The sequence below is a fragment of the Eleutherodactylus coqui genome, chromosome 3, assembly GCF_035609145.1.
Source record: "Eleutherodactylus coqui strain aEleCoq1 chromosome 3, aEleCoq1.hap1, whole genome shotgun sequence".
In the NCBI taxonomy this organism is placed as follows: domain Eukaryota; kingdom Metazoa; phylum Chordata; class Amphibia; order Anura; family Eleutherodactylidae; genus Eleutherodactylus; species Eleutherodactylus coqui.
This window is the reverse complement of record NC_089839.1, coordinates 151,140,439-151,153,067: the sequence shown is the minus strand read 5'-3', so window position 1 is coordinate 151,153,067 and position 12,629 is coordinate 151,140,439. Positions and strand designations below refer to the sequence as shown.

The following is a 12,629-nucleotide window of genomic DNA, read 5'->3' as shown; positions in this document are numbered from 1 at the left end:
GAATCCAGCTCTCCTGTGTGCAGCCAGACATATCCTGGTAAAATAAAGCCCAAAGGATAGGCAATAACTGATGTTCAGGGGTCCAACAGCTCAGACCCCCACCGATCCCATCAATGGGAGTCCCAAGTACCTGCTGGAGATAGCCAAGCGCTTGGCTATCTCTAGCAGTCCCGTGAAATGAATAGAGTGGTGGCACGGATACACCGTCACTGCTGCATTCATTTGGGGGTACATGGACCCCAGTCTTGCGATCAGTGGTCGAACCCTTACTTCTCATATAGGTATTCTCTGGATAAGAAGTAACTTCTTTTTACTAAAACACCCCTTTAAAAAGTGTTTTACCATAAAAAGCATTGAAATCGTATCCATAGGATGGGGGACAAATGTCTGATCGCTTTTGGACTGACTGCTGGAACCTTCATTGATCCCGAAACAGGCACAGCCTAAGGAAAGCGGTATGCATGCCCGAATGCCACTCCACTGGCTTCTGTGGAATGTATGGAGTTTACCATGTGCTTTGATCTCCACCTGTCCCATCGAACTGTCTGGAGTGGTGGTTGAGTCTCTGGATCAAGGAAGTCCCAGTGGTCGGCCCCAACAATCAGACATCTAACCCCTAGACTACACCCGCTGGGATTGTTTCCATCACTGCATTGCCTTTGAGCAGCTGCAGGGGTTATAAATGACTTCCATGGTGATTCCAGTGTTAACGAGTTCAAGTCCGCTGTATTTTTTCCTGTTGGTAACCAGACCGGGTTCTCGTTTTGTGTTCTTTAGTATAAGTACGTTTGAAAGGTATAATAAATGTTCTTCTTTTGTTCGATTAAATAATTTTTGTCTTTTTTCATGATGCCTGAAGATTTATTTGTGCCGTTTTACATTTGCATTTTTATAAAATTTTTGGGATATCCCTGGAAAAATGTCAAGAAAATTGGAAATAAGTGTTGGTTTTCACTTTAATTATCTTTTTTTAACACTGGCTGACAGTCGGGTAAACACCTGCACAAGTGCTGATGTCACGTCTCACGTCGTTAGCGCTCGTACAGAGTGTTTACACTGACAGACGTCACCGCTGGATCGCGGGCTTCTCGCTCCGTGCTTCACCCCCTATGTGGAGCGTTTACACGGAACGACAAGCCTGCAACTCGGCAATGTATTTTATGTGACTAAAAGTCAGCGAAAACTAATAGTAAACAATGTTTTTGCACAAGTTCATTTGAATGAATTGTGAACGATAATTGCCCCATGTAAATGGCCCATGACCTGTCGCCCTTACCGTTGCAGCCATTTTAGTGTAAGGAATATATAGTTTTCAGGGCCCTTAGGGCAGAGGTAGAAGTTATTGTATAGCCTAGTGGTGGCTTTTAGGCTGCCTGTCCACGGGCGTTGCGGTATCCTGCAGCGGTTCTCCGCCATGTGAGACGCCGCCCGGGAGCTGTAGCCGGCAGACGGGTCTCTGCTGTCAGCCTATCTGACAGGCTGACCGCGGAGAATCGCAGCAAATTGCAGCATGCTGTGATTTGCCGGCCGAGAGCAGAGAACCCCAATGATTCTCTGCTCGTGGACAGGGGGAAGCGCTCTGCATAGCAACGCAATATTGCTTAGGGGAACGCAATGAAAACCCGCCCGTGGACAGGCTGCCTTAGTTATATATTTGAGGGCATTTCACTATTTTATTTATGGCTGATTTGTCCTGTGTCTTGGGCTGACATATTAGCCTCAGCGTCTCTAGCAGTTTCCTAGTCTGTAAACATAGTACTCCCACTTGCGTATATTTATTGCATATTTATTGCAGCATGTATTATTTTACTGCTTATTACGCCCTATTGTTCTCTATGGGTGAATTTCAAACGCAGTGCATGCACCATTACATTGAGAAGGAAGTTAAAAAACTAGGTCAGACACTGCAGGAGCGTCTAGGGACCACCATCCCATCTAACCGGTGGTCTGTGGAGATTGGGGGCCCTTACATAGAAGCCATGACTACTTCCGATACGAGCAGACTCCATGCTCTATGCCAGACTTCCTCTAATTTGGGACACCAATAGCTCCAATTACCTGGAGAGGAACGCCAAAGCCAGGGCATGGGATGAGTCTGCCTCCCAGATGTACAGAGAGCAGGGGATCATTGCCTGCTTGCCTTCGTTTTGCGCGTGTAAAATACGTTGTGCATACACGTGCAAAATGCTCGCATACACGATAATACACAGGAATACGCAATTCCATACGCAGGTGGAAAGCTGTGATTTTAATGCACTGTATTACAATATGGTCATGTGATCCCGGTCTGACAGTTTTGCAGTAATTCAGTACAGAACATGGGTAATTTTTTTTTTTTTAATTCGTTTTATTTTTTGATAATCAATTTACGAAATACAAAACAGAAATAAAGAGAGATTCGTTAGATTCATAGCAATGTATATATGATCGTAGTTATAATTAGATTAACACAAATTTTTTGTTGCTGTATTTCTTGAGTTACTAGTTAAACATTTACAACAATAAACTTTTGAACTTTTAAAACCAATGCCGTTCTTCCTTGTTCTTGATCTTGGTAGGAGAAAGTTACAAGTTTTCAAGCGCTTGTCAGTGGGGGGGGGGGGGGGGGAGGGGGAGTGCCAGAGGGTGGGGAGGGAGGGGGGTGTTGTAGATTGGGCTTGAGGTTCATTCCATGAGCAGAGTAGAGTGGGAGTCCATCCAAGTCCCCCATATTTTTTGGAATTTGGTCGGGCAGCCTCTGTTTTGGTATATAATTTTTTCATATGAGGCTACAGTGTTTACAATTTGGATCCAGTGTGGGATTGAAGGGGGTCTAGTCGCCATCCATTTTATGGCTATCGCTTTACGGGCCAAAAATAGCGTCTTTTCAAGGAAGACGCGAATGTAATATGGCCACACCTCCTCCTCCAGCAGGCCAAACAGCGCTACCTTAGGGTCTAGGTCGATGGATAGTGGGGGTCGTAAGAGTAAGTTTATAAGGTCCATCACTTTTGACCAGAACTCGTTGACAAGAGGGCATTCCCAAATTAAGTGCCAGAAGTCCGCCTTCGGTTGGCGGCATCTCTGGCAGAAGTCTGAGGAGGTATTACGCATTTTATGTAGACGGTTGGGAGTAAGGTAGGCTTGATGTATGATGTATAGTTGAATTAATTTATTGTTTACGGCCGGTGAGACTGACAGGTGGGATTCAGAGACGTCTTGCCACTCCTCAGGTGTGAGGGATGGGATGGCAAGTTTCCATTTGTCATATGTAGGGGGTGGATTGAGATCTATTTTAGCTGAAAGGAGGTGTGTGTATAGGGCCGATATTAGGCCTTTGGATCCTTGGGATTTGAGGACGCCTATTGTGGGAAATTTAGATATACGGGTTGAGGCGGGTGGAAATTGAGAGTTCAGTGCGTGTCTTAATTGGAAGAATCTGAATAGTTGAAGGTGTGGGGCCTGCAGCCTATTGCGCAATTGCGTAAATGTGGGGAGTGTTTCGTCTGTGTATATATCTCTTAGTGTGCGTACCCCCTGGGCGGTCCAGTACTGTGGGTCTGGAACTGACTGTAGTGCGGTGAGACCGGGGTTGTTCCAAAGGGGGAGTTCTGGCACCACATCCCGGTATCTCTGCAATGTCTTTACCTCCTTCCACACGCTAAGAGCTAATTTGTGGAGCGGGATTAGGTCGGTAGATTTGGTGCTTTCCGGGAATTCTAAAAAGCTCAAAAGGCTATTTCCTGTTACTTGTTTTGCAAGTTGTTTATCTGCTATAGGCAATTCTTTGTCTAAGACCCAGGCTCGGATATTTCTCAGTTGCCCTGCCAGGTAGTAGAGCCGGAGGTCCGGGAGGGCCATTCCGGCTTGTTCTTTGGGTCTTTGTAGAATTGATAAGCTCAATTTGGAACGGGAGGAGTTCCATATAAATATTATGATTAGAGAGTTTAAAGACTTAAAGATGTGTTTAGGGACGCTCACTGGCATGTGTTGTAGTATATACAGGCATTTGGGTTGGATGGCCATTTTAATGAGGTTTATGCGCCCAGCCACGGAGAGTGGTAGCTTGGCCCATCGCCTCAGTTTATGTTTTATGTTCCCTAATAATGGGTTTATATTATCTGCTATTGCGTTGTTGTGGTCGTATGACATAACTATCCCCAGGTATTTGAATGCTGAAACTGGTTTTAGTCCATATCTTGTGACACAGGGGTCGTTTTTTGGGTCAGTTTCTGTATAAAGGATTGTTGATTTGGACCAGTTGACATATAACCCGGAGAAGTGGGAAAATCTATCTATGTGTGTCATAGCTTGGGAAAAGGAGTTTAGTGGGTTCGATAGGAATAGAATTGTGTCATCTGCGTATAGTCCCAGTTTGCTTTCGAGGTCTGCCCCTTTAATACCGGTTACGTTGGGGGCGCTTCTCAGCCGGATTGCCAGTGCCTCAATGGCTATAGCAAATAAGGCCGGGGATAAAGGGCATCCCTGTTGGGTGCCTCTTGCCAGTTGAAATTCCGTTGATGGGATGCCATTTACAATTACATTTGCACTCGGGGATTTGTATATAATTTTGAGCCATTGTAAAAATTTAGGTCCGAACCCAAAACGGACCAGACAGGCTTCCAGAAAGGCCCACTCCAAGGAATCAAAGGCTTTTGCCATGTCGAGTGAAACCAGAGCCCATGGCATATTATATTGTTTACCTAGTTGGATGGCTGTTTGGACTCTGCGTATATTTATGGTCGTGGATTTCCCTGGCATGAAGCCCGTCTGGTCAGGGTGTATAATGGACAAAATCACTTGGTTCAGTCTGGTGGCCAGGATTTTAGTTAGGATCTTGTAGTCTGCGTTTACCAGTGATATTGACCGATAAGAGCCGCAATCTGTAGGGTCCTTCCCAGGTTTCAGAATCACTACTATGGAGGCTTTATAGAATGAAGGTGGGAGTGTTTTGTCTATTTGGGCCTGGCTTAGCGTCTCAAGGAGTTGTGGGGCTAGTTGTTCACAGTATTTACGGTATGTCTCTATTGGGAGACCGTCGGGGCCTGGTGATTTATTGAGTGCCATGTCTTGGATTGTCAGTTGGATCTCCTCCAGAGTGATGGGACCCTCCAGGAGGTCGACCTGTCGGTTAGCTCTATTCCGCGCTGATTCTTAATCTTAAGGATCGTATTAGCATGGTTTTCATGGTTAATAAGATTGGCGAGTAAATGACTGGATTGGTTTCCTAATTCAAAGTAGTGCTGCTTAGTGAAGAATAATTTGCGTTTGGCTTTGGCGTGTATTTGGTGTCTATGGAGACGGGATAGACTGAGCCAGGCTATTTTATTGGCGTCTGTGGGGGCAGATATATACGTTTTCTCGGCTTCTAGGGTCTGGTTTTCTGTCTCTTTGTTGGCCTGGGATGTTGTTTTTTTGATGTGTGAAATGGCAGATTTAAGGAACCCTCTGATATAAGCTTTAAGAGTGTCCCACTTCAAGGCGGGATGGGTGTTGTCATTGTGGGCATCTAGGAATAGGGAGATGTGAAAGGGCGTTTGATCGTCTGATCCAATGAGCTTGAGCCAGAATGGGTGAAGTTTCCAAGTGGGCCTTATATTATGTTGAGGAAATTTTAGGGTTAATAGTATAGGGCTGTGGTCAGATATGCCTCTCGGGCAATGTGTTATGTTCGAGAGATATATTGCCAGTTCTGTGGAGCTGAAAATGTAATCAATTCTCGTCAGCGCATTATGACCCGGTGAATAACAGGTATATTCCCGCGTTTCGGGGTGGTGAAGTCGCCAGAGATCGACCCATCCAATGCTTTCAATTAGCTGTCTCAAAGGGGAGTTTAAGGTGGGAGTGGCGTTAAGGGGTGCATGGAATTTGTCTTTAGTGGGGTCCATTACCATATTAAAGTCGCCTAAGCAGATCACTCCTGCCAATGGGTACTGGTGTGCAAATGTTATGGCAGTCTGCAGAAGATGAAGATTGTTGTGAGGTGGATTGTAGATGGATAGGATGACATAGGGTTTAGAGTCTATTTCTCCGTATATAAATATAAATCTTCCTTCGGAGTCCCTACGGGTAGTGATAGGGTTCCAGCGCAGTGACTTGTGAATAAGCACGGAGACACCTCTGGAGGAGGAGGTGTGAAAGGAGTGGGCAGACCACTGGATCCATGGCTTTGAAAGGGTATCAGCCTTGTCCCTAATGAGATGGGTCTCTTGCAGACTAATAATGTGTGGATTTATTTGTTTGATATATGAGAATACTGTCCTTCGCTTGAGTGTTGTACCGAGTCCCCGAACATTCCAGCTAAGACATTTTAGGGACATTACTACCTGTGTGGATATAGGATTTGGCTATTGTGTTCGTGTCCATGGGGTGAGGTGGGGGGGTTGAGGGGGAGGGTGTTGATGGGTGTGAGGGGAGAGGTTGTGTCAGCGCAGGCTTGTAAAGAACATTAATGGAGAACAGATTACAAACATTTAAACCATTAGTCTCTGACATTACTTAAATTACGGCGTAGATGTCAAAGAACAGCAAAATAGAAAAAAAATGGAAGGAGAGAAGGGAAGAAAAAAGACAGGAAAAGAAAAAAGAAACAATTTAGCTACAATCTAGCTAGAAGTAGCAGATGTTATATTGTTGGGGGGGTCTCTTGATGGCCTTTAGAAGTTTGAGGTCAACTGTCGGGTTCCAGTAATGATTTAAAGGTGCCGCGGCCGTACTGCACACCGCCCATGGATCATGGGGGTACTGAGAATTTAGGTCATAACAAAGCTCAAAGTTCTGCTACAGCTGTGGTGGGGTCAGTCGTCCTTTGGTGTTACGGGATGCATGTCCAGCCACTCCAGGGCCTCAGTGGGAGATTGGAGGAAGATCGCTTTTCCTTGGGCCACTATTCGTAGGCGAGCTGGGTATGCCATTGAGTAGAGAATGTTTCTTTCTTTAAATTTCCGTTTCACTTCTGTAAAGGTGGCTCTTTGCTTTTGTAGTTCAGCAGAGAAATCGGGGAATATGGAGATTGTTGCATTGTTGTGTTTTAATGGGCCTTTTAGTCTGGCTTGGCGTAATGCGGCGTCCCGGTCCCTGCTATTTAGGATCCTTACTAGGAATGGGCGCGGGGGGGCTCCTGGTTGTGGCGGTTTTGCAGGAACTCGATGGGCTCTCTCCACTGTAAAGTGGATAGAGAAAGCGTCCTCCCCCAATAACGATTTCAGCCAAGTCTCAGCGAATGTTTCCGGGTGGGAGCCCTCTGATTTTTCGGGTAGGCCTATTATGCGTAGGTTATAACGGCGCGAGCGATTTTGTAAGTCGTCTGTTTTGGATTGGCAAAATTCTATTGCCCTTGTTGCTTTTTTAACCGCCGTAGTAAGTGGGCGCAAGGAGTCTTCTGCGTTGGAGACGCGGTCCTCCATTTCCCGCATTCTGTCACGCATATTATGCAAGTCTTGTCTCAACAAGGAGACGTCAGATTTTATCTCCTCTATTTTGTTGGTAAGAGAGGACTTGCAAGTGTTAATTGCATCTAGAAGTTGACGCAGGGTGGGTTCTGAGGTTTGCCCAGTTTCGTCTACCGGGTCTTTCATCTGAGCGGGTCGCGTTACTCGCGGGGAGTGATCAGAGGTTTCGATGCGGGAAAATTCTTTTAGCTTTTCCGCGGCGGTGCCGCTTTTAGCGCGTGTACTCATGATAGAATTCGTTAGTTTAGCGTAGCGAGTTATGGAGGTTAGCTCTGAGTAATAAGGAGTAAAGGTCTGTATATTGGTATTGTTACAATAACTGTTAAGAAGCGGGGGTCCGGCAGTCCGGACTATGGTTGCACCGGATTATCTTTGGCCTTGAACTGATCACGGTAGAGGGGACGAGAGGCCGCGCCAGTTAAACGCGGTGGTCCGTCGGCCGTAGGGCACAGCAGACCGCCCTTGCTGAATCAATTTAAGGTCGGGGGTAGGTCAGTACCTACTGTGGGGCCCCTTATTTGTTAGTCCAGCTCAGTCCTTTTATAGATATACGTTGGGGTGGTCAGCCCCTCGGCTGTCCCAGGAGATAAACTGGCCTTGTTATCGGATATTTGGCTAAGGTTTGTGGTTGTGGGGGTCGGGTTTAAGGAGGACGCAGCGCCTCCAGAGATGTCGGGTGCCGCAGTCCGGTGGTGGTTGGGCGATCCGAAGGTGAGTAGCTGGAGTGCGGTTAGTGTGCTGTGGGGCGCTGGGCGTCACGGCCAGGTGGAGGCAGGAGGTTGCAGGACGGAGGGGCAGGGAGGCTGCGACCTCCGTCGAACCCTGCAGCAGCGGCACGGTCGCAGAGGTGATCTGTGTCTCCCCTCCGAGGAGTCAGATGTTCAGCGGCGGCCCGGCGGCCCCGAAGCAGCGGGGAGCTGCAGAGGTATTTCCTGTCTCCCTTCCGGGGAGCCAGGTGTTCGGCGGCGGCGCGGCGGCCCCGAAGCGGCGGGCAGCCACGGAGTTGTTCTCTATCTCCCTTCCTGGGAGGCAGGTGTTCGGCGGCGGCGGCTCCGAGAAGAGCCAGGGAGGACAGTCAGTCCCGCGGCGGGTTCAGCAGGGATCGGGTGCCTCTCGTCGGGGAGTGGGCAGCGATCTTCAGCCCGCAGGATCAGGTCCGGACCGATGCGAATGGCCGGAGGTCGCAGGTAAGCGGCGACAGGGCGGCCGGAGCCGGCAAATGGACCGCGGCTTCCACCCGGGTCCTGCGGCGGCAGTTCAGCTTTAAGGGTGGAGGAAGCGGGGTGTTTTCTCCCTTCAGGAGCGGTTCAGCGGCTTCAGTAGGGGGGGGGTCGCCCCCACCCGAGCTCCGGTCAGACGTGGGCCGCCGCGGCCCAGAGACAGTAGGGAAGGGGCCCAGTGAGAGTAAAGTGGCAGAGCCAGCCACGAGTCCCGGAGTGGTCCTTCGCCGGGTGGTTGTTGGGAGGGCACTGATCGCGAAAGTCCCAGGACGGCCAGCCGGCAAGATAAGTCAGTGAGCTAGGCAGTAAGCAAAGCGCGGGAAGGTGGCAGGGCGTTGGCGCCGTCCCCCTCCCGCTCCGGTCCACGGTCCTATTATGGATGTCAGGAGGTCGTAATCGCTCTCAACCGCGGTCCAGCTTGTTAATTAGGGGTTAGGAGCCCGTTGGAGTTCTTTTAAATGTTCGGTTTCTGGTAAGGCCAGGATTTTGTGCGGATTTTAGTATTCCCCCTGGGGAGCTCTCCTCACATGCGACTCTCCATGTCGGTCGCTGGCCACGCCCCCGAACATGGTTAATTTGGTACATTTTCTATTGATATGTTATAGTTTTGACTTGTGAGCTTGTGGAGCTCATTCGCATGTGTATGCCATTTTGTTCCATGAAAAACACACCATTTTCTGTGTATTTTTTTTGGTTTGTATTGACTGCGCAAAAACCCCCCACAAGGCCTAATCTATGTCGCTTTTTTAAAACTTTTTTTTTCACGCTGTCTCCTAGCAACGTGTAAAAAAACCCCCCCCCAAAAAAAACCCCGAAACACATGTTTGTTTTTGTTTCCACCTCTCCCATAGACATTCATGGGCTATTTTGGTGTGTGAATGCGGACCAAGATAGGACATGCTGCAATGTTTTTTTTTTGTTTTTTTTTTTACGCCTGAATACACCATTGCAATGGTGTTGTATAGTGTCTGTATTGGGTCCGTAATAATGCTTGCAGAAAATACATCATATGAATGAACCCCAAGAGCCATTGAAAGAGCCACTTCCGGCTGACACAGTATAGAGAGGAGAACAGGGGCGTGAGCTCCTGGGTCACACAAGGTGACAAACCCCTCTTGGTGGCCACGTTTGTTACCTACAAACATTTTAAGTAATGGATATAACGTATGCCAGCCGTACACATCATGTAGCTGTTGATGGTAACGTATGCCAGCCGTACACATCATGTAGCTGTTGATGGCTCAAAGTATTAAATGGCTTCTGTCAGTAACTTTGCTGATGTAAAACTGCTGACCGTGTTATGTCGGGGCAGTAAAGCGGGGTGTAATGATACCTGTGAGCACTTCTATCAGTTACAATGCAGTTTTAATGGCCGGATCACTGCTCCACGAAGTGCTGTGAGGTGGGGCCTTCTCTCTAAAGTGCTCTCTGCTCTGTACGTTGAGCTGCTCCACAGCTCTGACTGCTGTAGCTTTCTCCTAGTTCTCCCTTTTTTAAGTGTATGTCTAGACAAAGTAGAATATTTCTCTTGTGCATTTTGCTGTACTGATTTACTGCAGGTTTTACACCTAGTACATTGAAGGTGTGAAAATCCACCGCCTGCTAATTTCTTGGAGCGTAAGTGTCCGCAACCAGTGGATGAGATTTGTAAATATTTCACTCACTTGCCTTGTACTGAATGCATTGTGGATTTGTGCCACATGTGAATTCAACCTACGTTTGTTAGAAGCCAACATGCCCAATTATTCTCCACCCCCCAACAGTATCTTCTGTGAAATGTTGAACTGCCTCCATACACATAGACTGTTGGCCGATCCTGCCAGAGGTGGCAGGTTCTTCTGACCTATAGAGGGATTGTCTATGAGATAAGAATGTCAGTCTGTAGAACCATAGTAAAAAGAAACTGTCACTACATGTTCTTCCCTTCACCCCTGTGTCTTTTTAAGGCCAGGCTCATATGGCCGTATACATAAAATACTGCTTGAGTCACGCAGCGTTTTAGCGCTGTGGAGCTGGCCTGCCGCCGCGTATGCCAGCGTTACTGTATTGCACATGACTGTGTATCTCACGCACGCTGTCATGCGCAATCTGACTTGTTTCCTTTCTTGTTTAAATTTTCTGCTCTGTTGCTTTGCAGTGGTGCATATCTGTATATATCACTCATACGCAATGTAATTGCGTATCGGTGGCGTTGATTTATGCGCCCATAGAGAACAATGGGCTCTCTCGTGTGTAATAAGTGACAAAATAGAACTTGCTGCATTCTTTGTTGTGCTCACGTTACGCAATTCTTACCCGCAGATGAGAGCGAGCCAACTTAAGGTAATGTATTTCATTGCCTGCGAATTGCCGCATATCACACGTGCGTACACCATAATACGCTCGAATGAGCACAGCCTTACACCTTTAACTGTGAAACTCAGTAATATTACATTATTCTCTCACTCCGTTGTATCTGAATGTTTCAGTTTTGTGCTAACAATCCCAGGACAAAGCGCTGTATATTTACTGTACTTGGACCTCGAGAGGTTAATCCTCATTCTTATTATTCTGGCCCTGTGCTGTCTGTAAGATCAGGTAATCGCACAAGTGATTTATGTATTCTCAAAAAGAAGCCAAAAACAGTTCTTGCCATCATGCAAAATGTAAAAATGTTTCTCTTAATTAGGTAGAAAAAGTGGAATATCTCCAAAGAAAACCAAGTATTTGAGCCCCATGCAACAGAAACTGAATGAAGTGTATGAAGCAGTAAAGAATTACACAGATAAACGTGGCAGACGTCTCAGCGCCATCTTCCTGCGTCTTCCCTCCCGCTCTGAGCTCCCAGACTACTATGTGACCATCAAGAAACCCATCGACATGGAAAAGATTAGGAGTCACATAATGGCCAACAAGTACCAGGATATCGATGCCATGTGTGAGGACTTTGTCATCATGTTTAATAACGCCTGCACTTACAATGAACCCGAATCCCTCATTTATAAGGATGCCTTGGTCCTTCATAAGGTGTTACTGGAGACCCGCAGAGATATCGAAGGAGATGAGGATTCTCATGTCCCTAATGTAACTTTGCTCATTCAGGAGTTAATACACAACCTGTTTGTGTCCATGATGAGCCATCAAGATGACGAAGGAAGATGTTATAGCGATTCTCTGGCTGAAATTCCTGCAGTTGACCCCAAGTTTCCAAAGAGACCTCCATTGACTTTTGAGATTATTCGAAAGAATGTGGAAAATAATCGTTACCGAAGACTTGACCTTTTCCAGGAGCACATGTTCGAGGTTCTGGAGAGAGCGCGCAGAATGAATCGGTAATGTTACCACAGTTCTTACTTAGGAGCATATTTCTTCCTTAGGCGAATACATATTTTAAGGTAGTAGCCTTACAAAAGCCGGTTGTCCAAATGCCTTTTCATTATCTGTTTAATGGTGCATTCAGACAACCATATATCGGCCGGGTTTTCACACTCAGCCGATATACGGCGTCTCTCTCTGCAGGGGGAGGAGGCTGGAAGAGCCGAGAGCAGTGCTCTGAGCTCCCGCCCCCTCTCTGCCTCCTCTCCGTCCCTCTGCACTATTTGCAATGAGAGAAGGCGAAACGGGGGCGGGGATAAGTTCCGTGAATTAGCCCCGCCCCCGTCCCGCCTCTCCTCGCTCTTAGCTGCCAAAGGTAGTCAAGAGCTTTGAGCAGTGACAGTGGGCCCTAGTCACGTGATCCCCATTGTCCACTGGTATGAAACGTTAGCGATCTACCTTAGGCCAGTCGCAGAAAAACAATTCTCCATGCTTCCTTATTTTCATATTACCCAGAGACGCACCGAGGACCTTATAAGTCTCCTCACTCACCTTCTGTATTAGTGTATCTTAACGCCACCTGGAAGTCCTGGTGGAGTCAAGATTGACAGGGGGTGACGCGCCCTGTACCTTATTGGCTGCACAGCTCGTTAAGCGCCAGTTCCTGGCAGCCCACTAAAGTTTA

The 12,629-nt window shown here is 47.4% G+C and overlaps 1 protein-coding gene across 1 annotated transcript in view; it reads left to right on the top strand.

Moving 5' to 3' along the window:
- Nucleotides 1-12,629, top strand: part of LOC136621094 (protein polybromo-1-like) — a 58,816-nt gene that overhangs the window by 6,228 nt on the left and 39,959 nt on the right. The window contains exon 2 of the mRNA XM_066596329.1: nt 11,319-11,961. Coding sequence (XP_066452426.1) covers nt 11,366-11,961 — 596 coding nt within the window. The 5' untranslated portion in view covers nt 11,319-11,365. The remainder of the gene's footprint in view (nt 1-11,318; nt 11,962-12,629) is intronic.